Here is a 15,898-nt window from a genome sequence, read left to right as displayed (position 1 = left end):
CAATTATATGAAAATAACTACAAAACACTTTCCAAACAAATAAAACTGGATCTAAACAATTGGAAAGCCATTGATTGCTCATGGGTAGGACGAGCTAACATAATAAAAATGACAATTCTACCCAAATTAATTTACCTATTTAGTGCCATACCTATCAAGCTACCAAAAAACTTCTTTACTGAATTAGAAAAAACTATAACAAATTTCATTTGGAATAACAAAAGATCAAGAATATCAAGGGAAATAATGAAAAAAAATGTGAAGGAAGGGGGCCTAGCAGTACCAGATATTAAACTATACTATAAAGCAGCAGTCATCAAAACAATATAGTACTGGCTAAGAGATAGAGAGGAGGATCAATGGAATAGACTTGGGGTTAATGACATCAGCAAGACAGTGTATGATAAACCCAAAGAGCCCAACTTTTGGGACATGAATCCACTATTTGACAAAAACTGCTGGGAAATTTGGAAAACAATATGGGAGAGATTAGGTCTAGATCAACATCTCACAGCCTACACCAAGATAAATTCAGAATGGGTGAATGACTTGAATATAAAGAGGGAAACTATAAACAAGTTAAGTGAACACAGAATAGTTTACTTGTCAGATCTGTGGGAAAGGAAAGACTTTAAAACCAAGCAAGAATTAGAGAAAATTACAAAATGTAAATTAAATGGTTTTGATTATATTAAACTAAAAAGTTTTTGTACAAACAAAAACAATGTAGTCAAAATCAGAAGGGAAACAACAAATTGGGAAAAAATCTTTATAACGAAAAACTCAGACAGGGGTCTAATTACTCAAATATACAAGGAGTTAAAGCAATTGTATAAAAAATCAAGCCATTCCCCAATTGATAAATGGGCAAGAGACATGAATAGGCAATTTTCAGGTAAAGAAATCAAAAGTATCAATAAGCACATGAGAAAGTGTTCCAAATCTCTAATAATTAGAGAAATGCAAATCAAAACAACTCTGAGGTATCACCTCACACCTAGCAGATTGGCTAAAATGAGAGAAGGGGAGAGTAATGAATGTTGGAGGGGATGTGGCAAAATTGGGACATTAATGCATTGCTGGTGGAGCTGTGAACTGATCCAGCCATTCTGGCTGGCAATTTGGAATCATGCTCAAAGGGCTATAAAAGAATGCCTGCCCTTTGATCCAGCCATACCATTGCTGGGTTTGTACCCCAAAGAGATCATAGATAAACAGACTTGTACGAAAATATTTATAGCTGTGCTTTTTGTGGTGGCAACAAACTGGAAAAGGAGGGTATGTCCTTCAATTGGGGAATGGCTGAACAAACTGTGGTATATGCGGGTGATGGAATACTATTGTGCTCAAAGGAATAATAAACTGGAGGAGTTCCAGGCGAACTGGAGAGACCTCCGGGAACTGATGCAGAGCAAAAGGAGCAGAACCAGAAGAACATTGTACACAGAGACTGATATACTGTGGTAAAATTGAATGTAATGGACCTCTGTACCGGCAGCAATACAATGACCCAGGACAATTCTGAGGGATTTATGGTAAAGAATGCTACCCACATTCAGAGGAAGGGCTGCAGGAGAGGAAACATATAAGAAAAACAACTGCTTGAACGCATGGGTCGGGGTGGACATGATTGAGGGTGTGGACTCGAAACTACCACACCAATGCAACTACCAACAATTGGGAAATTGGTCTTGATCAAGAACACATGACAAAACTAGTGGAAATGTGCATTAGCCATGGGTGGGGGCAGTGCGGGGGGTGAAGGGGAAAGGAGGAGCATGAATCATGTAACCATGTTAAAAATGAATATTAATAAATGTTTGAAAAAAATCAAAATAAATAAATAAATGGACGAATAAATAAATAAATAAAAATTAAAGATGGATAATTGATGAGACCAGATGGATGACAAAGGAAGGCACTGGAAAGCTTTCATTCTTTTTTATATGTTAAAGTTCATTTTTATGATAAATAATTTTGAATAATACTTTTGATTCTGAGGATTATGAAAAGTTGCTAAAGAATCCTAAAAGTCACAAAATCTGAGGGGTAAATGGCATATCAGATGTCCTCTAGTCCAACTTCCTACCCAGTACAATAATCCTCTCTCTACTATCCCCTAAAAGTGGTTATTCAGCCTCTATTTAAACATGACAAGAAATGTAATAGACTCAAAATACAGCCAATTCCATTTATGGACTACCTGTCAAGAAAAACTGTCTTAGATTGAGCTAAAATATTTCTCTCTGTAATAGTACTCATTGGTTCTGGTTTAGCCAAGGATATGAGTGATTCCTCTAAAGTGGAGATAGTTTACTAATAATGAGCTGAGGTACTAAGCTTAAGGATCAGACCCAGCTGTGATTTCATTGGTAAATATAACTTATAAGTGATATGTGATATACATATATATATGATATATGGTATATTTCATATATATATATATATATATATATGTTATAACCATAACTCCTAGGTATAGAATATCAACAAAAAGCATCAATTTTTCCATAGCTTAGAGTCATTGACTTGCCCAGGATCATTAAGTCAGTATGTAACAGAAGAAGAATTTGAACTCAGTTCTTCTGATTCCTCAACTAGTGCTCTGAACACCACTGCTTCTCATCCTCTCCTCCTTCCAAGAAAAATGCTAGTACTGATTTGTCTTTAGATTTCTTGAAATTGGGATCATAAGATCATAGATTTGGAGTTGGAAAGGAACCATACAGGTCATCTTCTATAATCTCCTTATTTTACATATGAAACCCAGGAGCTATAACTTGTTCAAAGAACACACAGGTAATAAGTGCCAGATCAAGGATTTGAATTCAGGCTCTCTGATGTCAAGTCGGATGTTTTTTCCATGAAAATGAATTTTTAAATCCCCCTAGAACTTGTTCAACCAACACAAAAGGTGACAGGAACTACAGAGGTTATCATGGAGTAGCTGTCACATCAGTGAGAAGTCTGAAAGTGACCTGTACAACCCTGAAAATGAAATGTGACAGTTAGGCTGACTTGGTAAAGGAAGTCCAACAAAAATAATTACACTTCTCCCCTGAGTCCCTAAATATTTTGCAAGTAGATGTAGTATACCTTTTCTACTTAGATACCTTTACAGATCTGGAAACATTTACTCCATCCCTGAAAATGAATAGCATAGGGCATTCTGTGTAAATGTCACATCCCTGTTGCCATAGTCACTCACGCCTTGCTGTCAACCTGATGAAGCAGTTGGTATATAGAAAGGACCGCAGTACAAAAATATACAACAGTTTCTGGCTTTTCCTTCTCTCCATTTAAAATATGGAAAAAGAGGATTTCTCCCCAAAATATTCTATGTATAATGGTGTCCATTCTGGAAAAAATCATCAAAATATTCTTTGTATGATCTGGTCTCAAGTCCTTGAGACTACACTTCAAGATAACCAATCAATTGATAATCAATAAACATTTATTAAATACCTACTATGTGCTAAGCACTGTGCTAAGTATTGGAGTTACAAAAAAGAAAAAAGATAGTTCCTGCCCTCAAGGATCTTACAATCTAATTGATAGAGTTACATGTATAATGGAATTATATCTGTCACTAATTAATTCTCTACCATTGGACTTTTAAGATACACTACTAATAAATAAAAAGGTGGACAGCTGGATGTCACAGTGGATAGAATGTTGGGCCTTGAGTCAGGAAGGCTCATCTTCCTGAGTTCAAAGCTGACCTTAGACACTTACTATCTGTGTGAACATAGGCAAGACACAACTCTATTTGTCTCAGTTTCCTCACCTGTAAAATGAACTGAAGAAATAAATGACAAACTACTATAGTATCTTTGCCAACAAAACCCCAATAAAGTCACAAAGAGTTGGATGTGACTGAAAATGACACAACAATAACAAACAAAAAAGTAACTTCCAGAACACTAGAACACATTATAGAATAAGAGAAGTGGGGAAAAAAATAAACAACCTTGGAGATAATTTGGTCAAGTTAGATAATTTTCCTATGGCTATACTGAGTATTACAGCCATCTGTTTTGGTGTCACACAAGAGATGTGCAAAGCAATAGAACCAAAATCAAAAAATCTCATGAACAACTCCAAAACCAAAGGAAGCACTTAAATACAAAAATTCAACAGCTATATGGTGAATTGGCATATAAGATATCTTAGAGGATATGTAATTAAGGAAAAGAAAGTAGATAGGTCAAGTGGCAAGAGAAAGGCATGACAGGACAATAACTTGAGTTCACTATTGGTATCTAAGAGATCTTAACAGAAATCAGAGTAATCTCAAATATTTTAAGTAGATGGCCTAGAAAGGATTTTTAGAAAATCATGGACAAAAATACACCAGATAAGATGGTATAGTTAGGCTATGATTTCCTCCAGTGAACTGCATATGTATATCAATGAGATCACAGTCCACTCTGTGTCAAATTACAGGTAAAATGCTCTACTGAAAGAAATATAGATAGAATATCAACTCCATTCAAAACACACAGTCTAAATCGCACAGAAACCAGTGAGATCAGTCCAAGAGTGTTAACTTTATCTAGCCTCAAAGGGAAATTCATGTCATTGGGGAGAATGCAATAATACAAATTAGAAAGGCAATTTTGATTGAAGGGCTTTTGAAATCTTTGAATATTGACACACTTAAATTAGGTTTCCTTACCTCAACTGGTATGATGGAATCTTGACAATGGTATCTGGACCACTCAACATTTCTGTACAAGGGGAAAAAAAGGAATAAAGTAAAAAACTAAACACTTCAAGACCAATGTTCTTCATAGCTTGTACAACTTAGTTTCAACTATTTTTCTTTAACAGTTCCTAAGATTAAGCATTGTCAAAGAAAATCCTGTTTTCTGCATTGTAGGCACAAGCCTGCCAGAAATAATTTTTAGTCATGTAAAATTAGTCTAACCCAAGCATTTTAGTATCTAAGATACTAAAACAATTTTAGTAATTTAAAATCATGCTAATCTAATCATTTTTCGGCTTGGAGAGAGAAATGTTAGAACTAATAGTCTCCTCATCCCCTCAGACATCTTTCTAGCATGTCATTTTGAAGCCACAATTTATAGAATTCTTAAACAAGAAATATTACTTTGGGAAATTCATGATCTCATATCCAAGAAATTCTTTTTTTTTAGTTTATTTAGTTAATTAATTAATTTTGAATAATTTTCCATGGTTACAAGATTAATGTTCTTTCCTTCCCCTCCTTCCACACCCCTCTCCCATAGCCAATGAGCAATTCCACTGGGTTTTACATGTGTCATTGATCAAGACCTATTTCCATATACTAACATTTGCATTAGGGTGATTGTTTAAAGTGTATACCCCCATTAATATCCCCATTGAACCATGTGATCGAGTAGTTATTTTTCTTCTGTGTTTCTACTCCCACAGTTCTTTCTCTGGATGTAGATAGCATTGTTTCTCATAAGTCCCTCAGAACTGTCCTGGATCATTGCATTGCTGCTAGTAGAGAAGTCCATTACATTTCATTGTACCACAGTCTCTGTGTATAATGTTCCCTTGATTCTGCTCCTTTCACTCTGCATCAATTCCTGGAGCTTGTTCCAGTTCACATGGAATTCCTCCTGTTCATTATTCCTTTTAGCACAATAGTATTCCAACACCAACAGATAGCACAATTTGTTCAGCCATTCCCCAATCGAAGGACATCCCTTTGTTTTCCAAATTTTTGCCATTACAAAGAGTGTGACTATGAATATTTTTGTATGACTTTTTCCTCATTATCTCTTTAGGGTATAAATCCAGCAGTGATATGGCTGGATCAAAGGACAGGCAGTCTTTTAAAGCCCTTTGGGCATAGTTCCAAATTGCCTTCCAGAATGGTTGAATCAATTACCAACTCCACCAGCAATGCATTGATGTCCCAATTTTGCCACATCCCCTCCAACATTTATTATTTTCCTTTGCTGTCATATTAGCCTATCCAAGAAATTCTAAGAAAACCCATATCATTGTTCTTGATGGGAGGTGGAGGGGGCAGGAAGGAGTAGAGTTCAAGAGAAATATATCATTGAATGTATAATAATAGGACATGAATTGAACTTCCTGTTCTAGTATACTAACTTCAAACTTCTCACAGTTCTTTCACCATGCAATACTAGGGTTTCTTCACATTCCAAGATGGCATCCATTAGTAGCACAGCACACTACCACACTGCCTTTTCCCTTCAATATTAGTTAGTGTATTCTCAAGTGATACATATTAATATTAACATTGGTCTAAAGAAAACACAATTAAGAAGGTAAAACTGCTTAATAAGTAATAAACTACTGTTGGGGGCAGCTAAGTGGCTCAGTAGATTGAGAGCCAGACCTAGAGATGAGAGGTCCTGGTTCAAATCTGGCCTCAGGCACTTTCCAGCTGTGTGACCCTGAGCAAGTCACTTAACCCTAATCGCTTGGTCTTCAGCAATCTTCTGCCTTGGAACCAAAACACAGTATTGGTTCTAAGGCAGAAGATAAATATTTTTTAAAAAAGTAAGTACAGTTAGAAGGGTGACCAATCTAATAAATGCATCACCCTCTTACAGTTCAGTAAAAGTTTCTCATTCTTTATGATGAATGCTGATACTTGAGAAAAAAAGTCATACTATTATAAGGAGGTAGATGGAAGCTTTTGTTGAGACTCTAAAAAGCGCTTCTATTACTCTTTGAGGGCTTTAGAAGTTGTCCAAATAGCTGTTTTGTCTAAGACATCTTCATAGCATGATTTTCTGAGGTAACAAGGCAAGAATTAGAAAAATGAGGACTCTCAAAAGTCCGCTACAATCTTGCAACCTACCTTGCTAATACTCTCTCCTACAGAGTCCATACACTATATAGTCCAAATTAAACTACTCACTGTTCTCCATCTCACCTTGCCTCTTTTCACCTCTGTCCATTTTCATTTACTGTTTGCTACACCTGGAATGGACTCCTCCACCAAAGCATCTCTTCTCATTGGCATCTTTTTCAAGGATCTATATATGCACTCTGTCTTCTATTATGCCTTTACTTATCCTCTAATTAAAAATTATCTTCCTCTCCCTCTCTCCCCAAGTATCTCATACCATTTTATTGGTCTCATCTGCTAAATAACTTAAATTATAATTACTTATCTACATGCCTTATCCACCAACCTTGGAAGTTCCTTGAAGACAAACACTACATAGTTTTATTTTGGTCCCATAGCATTTAATGGAATAAGCTCTATGCATAGCAGATTATATTTGCCATCCCCTTGAAAAGGAGAAAAGCTGATAAGGTAGAAAGAATAGGGCAGCTTTGCTCAAATTTCCAGTCCCACCAAATATATGTGAGCTTAGGCAAGACATTTAACTTTGTTGGGCCTTGGTTCCCTCAAACATAAAATGAGTGAGTTAAACTAAACTAGAGGAGTTCTGCAGTTCCAAGTCTTAGACTCTGGGAAGAACTGAGATGGGAGAAGGGACACATCAGATAAGAGTTTCCCTGTGCAAGCACCAAGTATATTTCTATCCAAGGAGAGATTTAGTTAGCAAAAAGAGACAAACTAGCCTTAAACATTGGAAGGGTGTGCAAGGAAGAAGAGTGATTAAAGTATTCATATGTATGAGTCAAGCAAAGATAGGTTTTTGTTTTTTATTATTTGGGAGGTGCTTATATTAATTTTAGAATTATGTACACACTATTCTAATCCTCTAATGATATAGAAAACAAAAAACTAATTCATCGACTTCTCTTAAAATCAGCTCCTTCCAATTTCTCTCTCTTTCTCTGTCTTTCTCTTTCTCAATAGAATCATCGATCTTCTATTACACAGGATCAAAATTTTAGTCATTTTGGATTCTTCAATTTCCTTTTCACCCTATAACTAATCAATCAGCAAGTCCTAGACAACATGTTAATTCTGCTCCTAAATGACTTCCTTAATCTCTTCCTTGCAGTCAGGAAGATCTGGATTCAAATCCTGCTTCTACTATTTAATTACTATATGACCAGACAAATCAATTTGCCCAAGAGAGGGAAGGCCTCAATTTTTCAACTGTAAATAAAATAAAATAAAAATGGTAGAAGGATTAAACTATGTTCCTTTCAAGCTCAAAATCTAAAATATTATAATACTTCATTCTCATTTCTACCAGCCTATTCAAGTCTGAAATAGCTTCTTAGCACAGTACTTGGTACATAATAGGTGCTTAATAAGTGTTTATTGATTAAATGGAGAATGGAGAAGCACTTTCTTACCAATGAAACCTCATTTCTCACTAGTATTATGGTTGCGAAATCACATTTTATAAGATTCTTGAACAAGAAATATTTCATAAATAAATCTATTGTCTCACCCAAGAAATACTAAAAAAAATAAATAAATAAAATAAAAATAACAGTTTTATGCTGGGAGGTAGAGGAGGGAGGAAGGAGTAGCAGAATTAAAAAAAAAAAAAAGAACATTGACTGTACACAGGACTTGAATTGAAATGCCTCTTCTGATATACTGACTCCAAATCTTGTAGTCCTTCCACCATGCTATGCTGGGCTGTCTTCACATTCCAAGATGGTATCCATTAGTAGCATAGCACACTTTCACACTGCCTCTTTTCCTCAGTATGAGTCAGTGTGTCACTAATTGAGGCTGATCTCTGGGCAGTTTGTCTGAGGAAGATTTGAAGGCTTAATGGATTTATGCTCAATGAGTCAACAGTGTGATAAAGCTAAAAAACTTAATGTATTCAAGTCTTTCTCATCACCAAAGTCCTTGGCATCTTCAAATGCTTCAGTATCAGAAACTGATATGGTTTTATTAATGGAAAGGCCATTAAAGAAGATGCATTACCATCTGCCTTACTGCTATACTTAAGGACCACTGGGACTTTCCAAATGATTTGCTGCTGAAATCTCCTATACATGCAGCCTTGTCCTGTTGGAATGTGTGCTCCTCAAAAGGATTAGCTTGCTTTTCTATTTGTATCTCTAGCACTTAGTATAGTGCTTTGCACATAGTGAGTACTTAAATGCTTTTTTGTTTATTCATTTATTTAATCATTGATTCATTCATTCATTCCATTAAGAAAGGCAGTGTCCTTAGCTAGGCTTGGTGTTGGTCTGTTTTGGTCAGACTATTGTGCATGTTTGGTTTGGGATACCACATATTAGAAAAGATATTGAGAAGCTTGAGACTGCTGTATTCAGAGCAAAGTGACCAGGACTGGGAAAAGCCTCAAGATCTGCCATATGAGGATCTAAAAGAGAAGGCTTATGTGGACACAATAACTGTCTTTAAGTAATTTAAAGGGCTTGGAGATGGAAGGTCCTAGGTTCAAATCCAAACTGAGACATTTCCTAGCTATATGACCCCTGGGCAAGCCCCTTAACCCCAATCTTATAGTCCTTACCATTTGGATAAGTATCCATTCTAAAACCAAAAAAAAAGCTCTCCCATGCAAGGAAGATTATTTTAATATGTGATCATTCTAATTGTGACAGCCCTTCAGTCTTCCAATGGGAAGGACCAGTAATGGGTTGAAATTTTGGAGGAAGACTGAGGACAGATCTGAGGAAAACAACTAATTAAAATTATTCCATAGTGGAATGGCCTACATTAGGAGGTAGTAGATTCCTTCTGTCTTCTGGCTGACCACTTTAGAGGGAAGTTTAGAAAGGAATTTTCTTTCAGGTATAAATTGAACTCAATGGCTTTTGAAGTCCCTTCCAACCCTAAAATTCTGAGATTTCTGATAAGCATACAGTACTCCTTCTTGCTTTTTTTTTTTTGAGCCTTTACTAATAGTTATTCCCAGAATTTGGAATATCACCTCCCTTTCATTTCCAACTATTCAAATTCACTTCACTGCCTCTCCCAATGTCCAATCCCATTCCCTGCATACAGATATCCCAGCTCCCATTAATCTCCTTCTTCCCTGAACTGCTACCATCCTTAAATCCTATTCACCTACATGATTTCATTGGTTGTCTTCTAAAACAAAGGACAAACAACAACAAGCCCTTATTATCTGGAATCACTCATTTTGGCACTTAATCATATAGTGCCTTGTGTTAATTATCACTTAACTGTTTCATGATGGAGTGGAAAGAGCCCTGGATCTAGAGTACAAAAACTTGCCTTCAAGTCCCATTTCTAGACTTTACTATCTTGGACAAATCATTTCAATTTTGAGTTTCACACTCTACGGGAACAAAATATTTATGCCACTTAGCTCATAGCATTCTATATGCAGTCATATATTCTTTAAAGGTAAATTGTTGCCATTATTATTCAAATATGTATTTCTCCTCAACTAGATATAAATGTCAGGAAAGCAGGGTCATATCATACATTTCCTATTACTAATCTCCTCAGTTTCTATTTAGATAGAAAGCACTTAAATAAATAATTGTTGAACAAGTAAATGAGCATCAGAAACATCCCTTGACTTTTCTAGTGGGTGATCCTTCTATACCAGTGGTTCCCAAACTTTTTTGGCCTACTGCCCCCTTTCCAGAAAAAATATTACTTAGCCCCCTGGAAATTATTTTTTTTTAATTTTAATAGCAATTAATAGGAAAGATAAATGCACCTGTGGCCATCACCGCCTTGCCTTGATCACCGCAGCATCCACCAGTGGGCGGTAGAGCCCACTTTGGGAATCACTGTTCTATATAGTTATTAAACTGAATCCTATAACCCAATCACAGAGAAGGGGAGGGAGTAGTTTTCAGAAATAACTCACACAGGAATTCTCTTATTGTCTTTTATTGTAATTTTGCCACCCTCTGGGTCTAGCTTAGTACTAGGCACCCTGTAGATACTCAATAAAATGTTCATTAACTTGAATTTAATATAGTAATTGCCTTAGCCCTCAGTTTCTCCCTAGATTGAGAGAACTGACTATTTATGCACCTATATGCTTTAGGTTAAGGTTCACCAACATGATTATTTAATTTTATCAAGATGCTGAGTTTCAGATGCTTAATTTATAATAAATAGCTCGATAAATAAAATGAATAGATAGGGATTGGTAAATGCTAAATCTGCCCTTCTCACTTTTCATCTAAATTTATGGCTACAGAAAGTTACAATGTAATATAAAAACAGTACAAGAGAAGTTTTACTGAGAGAGAAGCTCAGGGATAAGCTAAAAGCCTCCTCTAGTACCCCCTTTAATCATTTTACTAAGTCTGAGTAACCTTGCCCCTAGAGCTATTTCAAAACTCAGTATGTAAGGTGAATGATATTAGCAATGTAAACACTGAGCCATAGGTCTTTGAGTCACCTTATTTGCACATGACAACCAGTTTATTTCTTCTTTTTTAAACCAATTTATTTCAGTAATGAATTACACCAACCACACAGTCAGCTCCATATACAACTCTTCTTCAAAATCCATGAGGAAATCAAGAATTACAATATTTTTACTGTTTACTATTATTATTGTTATCATTATTATTAACAAAGACCTTTCTAGTTCTCAGACAATACTATATGAAAACATCTCTAGTCTATACCCTTCATTTTACAGATGGAGAAATTTAGAGAAGTTAGGTAACTAGGTTAACCACCTACCACTAGAGATATGGTTGGAACCTATATCTTCTCCCAATCTGACATTATTTGGTATATTTTCTTTTCAAGTGGAAATTAAAATCTTTCTCTGACCAACATCCCCCACCACCTACATGCCAAGGGGATTAATGAATGTGCAATTAGAATGTAAACTCTTTGAGGGCATGGACTGTTTCCCTTTTGTATCCCTTTACAGTTGCAGGTATGTAATAGGTGCTTAATAATCCATTTTAAAATCTCTCCATTCATTCATCATTTCTGAAGTTTTCATTGTAGAGAGATGCTTTGTGATTGTTATTTTGTCACCAGCCCTCCCCCCCTTTTAAAGTATCATTATCCTTCATTTCAAAGTTTGAGGAGATTCCTCCCATAAAATGCAATAGAGAGAATATGGATTTGGAGTCAGAGGACCTAGATCAAATCCCAACTCTGCTACTTGTGAGGCCTTGGATGAGTCCCAGTCTTTCTGGGCTTCAGGTAGATAAGTGTTAGAAAGATAGCAAGACATCCCAGGAGAAAAAAATGGATAGAAGACCTCCCAGGTCCCTGGCAGTTCCCAATCTATAATCCTAAAATCTTGACCAATCGGAACTTTTTTTCATCCTTGTGCCTCTAGCTGGCAATCTGAGTCCGGTGGGGGAAATAAACAGCATCTGGAACTCAGGGCAATCCTACCCACAATCGAAAGGAGGGAAAACCCATCACAGACCACACTCCCATTGCAGGTGAAACCTTATCCCGGTTTGTGGCCGCTATTTCCCTCTGTACAGTAAGCTATATCTGACTAGTAAACTGCAGTCTTCTTCCCCTTAAATAAGCCATTCTTGCCTAGTTACAATCTCCTTTGCCTCTCGAAAAGGGCCGAATTGATAGCATAGCAGCTTGTTCCCTCTTCCCAGCGGCAGCTTAAGGAGCAGGCCACTGGATCGATGCAGCCTATCCAAGCCCACACCACTATGCCTTTGATGGGGAAGGAATCAGCAGTCCAGGATTATATTTCAGGAAAGGGGGAAAAAGGTGGGGGTTTTGGGTCATAGATTCAGGACTGGAAAAAACGCTTGAAGCAATTTAGTCCAAACCCCTCATTTTACAGATAGGCAAACTAAGGCTTTGGAGGCTGAAGTGACAAGTCAATAGTAAACGACTAAGGAGTAAAAGTCAGAAAGGTAAACATCACTATTTCACAAAATAGCAAGTCAAACTAAATCACAGTAAAATCCCAAGCAGAGAGGGGGTGGTTTTCAGTTCTAAATTCCTGGTGCGCCCAAAGGGACTGCCAGTCCAGGAAGCAAAGTGTGGACTGACAGGTGTGCCTACCGCAGCCTCGTCCTCTCTATTTGCTAGCTCCCTGGCTCGTTGCTTACCTACAGCCAAGGTGCTGCTCTCTTTGATGGCTTTGTATTTGCTCCCGGACGCTTCCTTCTGTAGCTTTCTCAGGATCTCTTCCATCTTGACCTTCGTGGTCACTCAGCCGCCAAAAGGAAAGGAACTGGCTGTAGACGCCCGGAGCGACTGAGCCTGGCCTCACTCTCCACCTTCAGCTGCTGTAAAGGTCCACGCACAGCGCCTCTACAGAGCGTTTCTGACTCTCTCCTCCATCCCGCCTGGGGCCAGAAGCAGCCACCACCGCTACAGCTCCTGCTGATGAATCACACTGGGCTCCATCTCAGAGAGCCACGTCAGTTTCTTCCGCCTCTTTCCCCCTCCCCCTCCTCCTCTTCCCCCTCCCCCTCCTTTACTCCTCCTCTCCCGACTGCTTCTCCTCCACCCTCCTTCCCCCAGAACTGGCACGCAGCACCGTCCTAGGTAAGCATCAGGTTTGGTGCAGCCCGGATCCTGGTCGGGCCCGGGGAAGGGACTTTGCCAGACGGGAAGAGGACTCCAGGGAATTCCAGGGGCCGCCCAAAAGCGTTGGCAAGGTTTGCTCCTTTCCCTGGAGCCCGTTTTCAGAAGCCGCCGGGAGGCTCAGGAAACGGTGGAGGAGGATTTCCTGGCCTGGACTTGGTGTGGGATGCCGGGGGTGGGGGTGTGTGGGGGGAAGGAATACCTTATTGGCCTGGCAGATACTGTTTTTATGGTCGGAGGGCGGGGGTAGGGGGGGAGCAGTTGGTCTAGAGCTGAGAGAGAGCTAGAAGCATCGATGTTGTTTACACCGGGAGATTGCGTTATTGAGAAATCTGGTATTGTGACTGTCTCCGGCAAGGTGAGGAGGAAAATGTCTTTTTACCCTCCGCCACAATACAAATTGCAGTACTAAGAGTTTTCGACCACCCCGCACCCATTCTCTTGTTTTGACCAGCTCCCTGCCCCTTCATCCGTGAAGGAGAAAACAGGAGATCGTGCGACGTGGAAATTACTCATTGCACCAAAAGAGCCCAAATGGGCTTTTGTAGAGCATCTCCTAGACATTTCCTCGTTGTGTGCAGCCTCTCAGGACAGCTATTCGGTTCAAGGGCAGTTAGGTGGCCCAGTGCATAGAGCACTGGGTCTGGAGTCAGGATGACCTGAATTCAAATCTGTCCTCAGACACTTACTGGTTGAGTAACCCTGGGCAAGTAACTTAACCTCTATTTGCAGTAATCCACTGGAGAAGGAAATGGCAAATCACTTTAGAATCTTTGCCAAGAAAACTCGACTTGGGTCAAGAAGAGTCACACATGGCTGAACTCCATGTAGACTCTCATCTACACTATGGCTCTGATTCATAGAATAGGTTACCTAGAGCAGTACCTCCCTAATTAACATAACCACAGAACATTTTGAAGGATGAAATTTTATGATACAATTGATAAGTTCTAAGGAGGTGGGAATATGAAATATCCTCAAGATAAATGGGAGAGAGAAATTTGGGGAAATTTTCAAACAAATTAGAATTTTTTTTTAATTTTTAGGAAATCCTATTTTTAATGAATCCTATTTTTAAATGAAGAAATCACCAGCATATTTGATGAATATACCACTGGTTCACCTGGAAGTTCCCTTTATTAATGACATTACAGATCAGAATTTCATGTCACTAGTATCAAAAATCTAGAGAGCTGTGAAAGAGGTCATCTAGTCAAACCCCTGATTTTAAAGATGAGGAAACATAATTTATCCAAAGTTATACAGGTACTTTGCCATTGCTTTGAATTTTTATTTTTATTTTTATTTTTTTAAAAACCCTTACCTTCTGTCTTGGAGTCAATACATAGTATTGACTCCAAGGCAGAAGAGTGGTAAGGGTAGGCAATAGGGGTCAAGTGACTTGCCCAAGGTCACACAGCTGGAAAGTGTCTAAGGCCAGATTTGAACCTAGGACCTCCCATCAATGCATATTAATTAGATACTCTGTGAATATTAGATGGTTACTGTAAGCAAGATGCTATGCTAAATATAACATTTAATAGTAAGATAATACTTGTTAGAAGACAAAAGAGGGGTCAAGATAATGTCAGTTCATCAATCTTTCCTTTACAAAGGGAGATAATTCTTTTTTTTTTAAACCCTTACCTTCTATCTTAGAATCATTACTGTTATCAGGCCTAGAGAAAGAAAGTCCTAGGTTCAAATCTGGCCTCACACACTTCCTAGCTGTGTGACCCTGGGCAAGTTACCTAACCCTCCATTGCCTAGCCCTCACCACTCTTCCACCTTGGAACCAATACACAGTATTGATTCTAAGACTGAAAGTAGGGGGGCACTTGGGTAGCTCAGTGGATTGAGAGTCAGGCCTAGAGATGGGAGGTCCTAGGTTCAAATCTGGCCTCAGATACTTCCCAGCTGTGTGACCCTGGGCAAGTCACTTGACCCCATTGCCCACCCTTACCACTCTTCCACCAAGGAGCCAATACACAGGATTGACTCCAAGACAGAAGGTAAGGGTTTAAAAAAAAAAAAAAAGACCAAAGGTAAGAGTTTTTTAAAAAATTGCTACTATATATTGGTTCCAAGGCAGAAGAGTGGGAAGGATATATGAGGATCAAATAACTTGCCCAGGGTCACACAGCTAGGATGTGTCTGAGGCCAGATTTGAACCCAGGACCTCCTGTCTGTAGACCTGGCTCTCAATTGGCTGAGCCATCTAGCTGCCCCCCCAAGTAGAAAATTCTTAAACAGTTCCCTAAGATGGGGAGGGACAGAGGAGGTTGTGATTAATCTGTGGGAGTCACAGCTTAAGATCAATAGGTAAGATCTGAACTCACATATTTTTTACTACAAAACTCATATTTTATTCACTCCATGCTCTCCTCAGTTGAAGGTTTTACTCTAATATTCATTTTTCCAAACAATGTAGAGCTATAAAGCTGACTAAAGCTGTGGGGAAAGGGTTTGCCTCACATTCAAAAA

General features: G+C 38.3%; 1 protein-coding gene across 1 annotated transcript in view; it reads right to left on the bottom strand.

Moving 5' to 3' along the window:
* Window positions 1–13,018, bottom strand: part of ARFGEF3 (ARFGEF family member 3) — a 215,742-nt gene extending 202,724 nt beyond the window's left edge. The window contains exons 1-2 of the mRNA XM_044674613.1: window positions 12,934–13,018; window positions 4,679–4,730 (exon numbers count right to left, since the gene is read on the bottom strand). Coding sequence (XP_044530548.1) covers window positions 4,679–4,730; window positions 12,934–13,018 — 137 coding nt within the window. The remainder of the gene's footprint in view (window positions 1–4,678; window positions 4,731–12,933) is intronic.
* Window positions 13,019–15,898: the final 2,880 nt, after the last annotated feature.

This window comes from Gracilinanus agilis, chromosome 4 (genome assembly GCF_016433145.1).
Source record: "Gracilinanus agilis isolate LMUSP501 chromosome 4, AgileGrace, whole genome shotgun sequence".
In the NCBI taxonomy this organism is placed as follows: domain Eukaryota; kingdom Metazoa; phylum Chordata; class Mammalia; order Didelphimorphia; family Didelphidae; genus Gracilinanus; species Gracilinanus agilis.
Note: the sequence above shows the minus strand (reverse complement) of the source record. Positions and strands in the feature narration are given on the sequence as shown.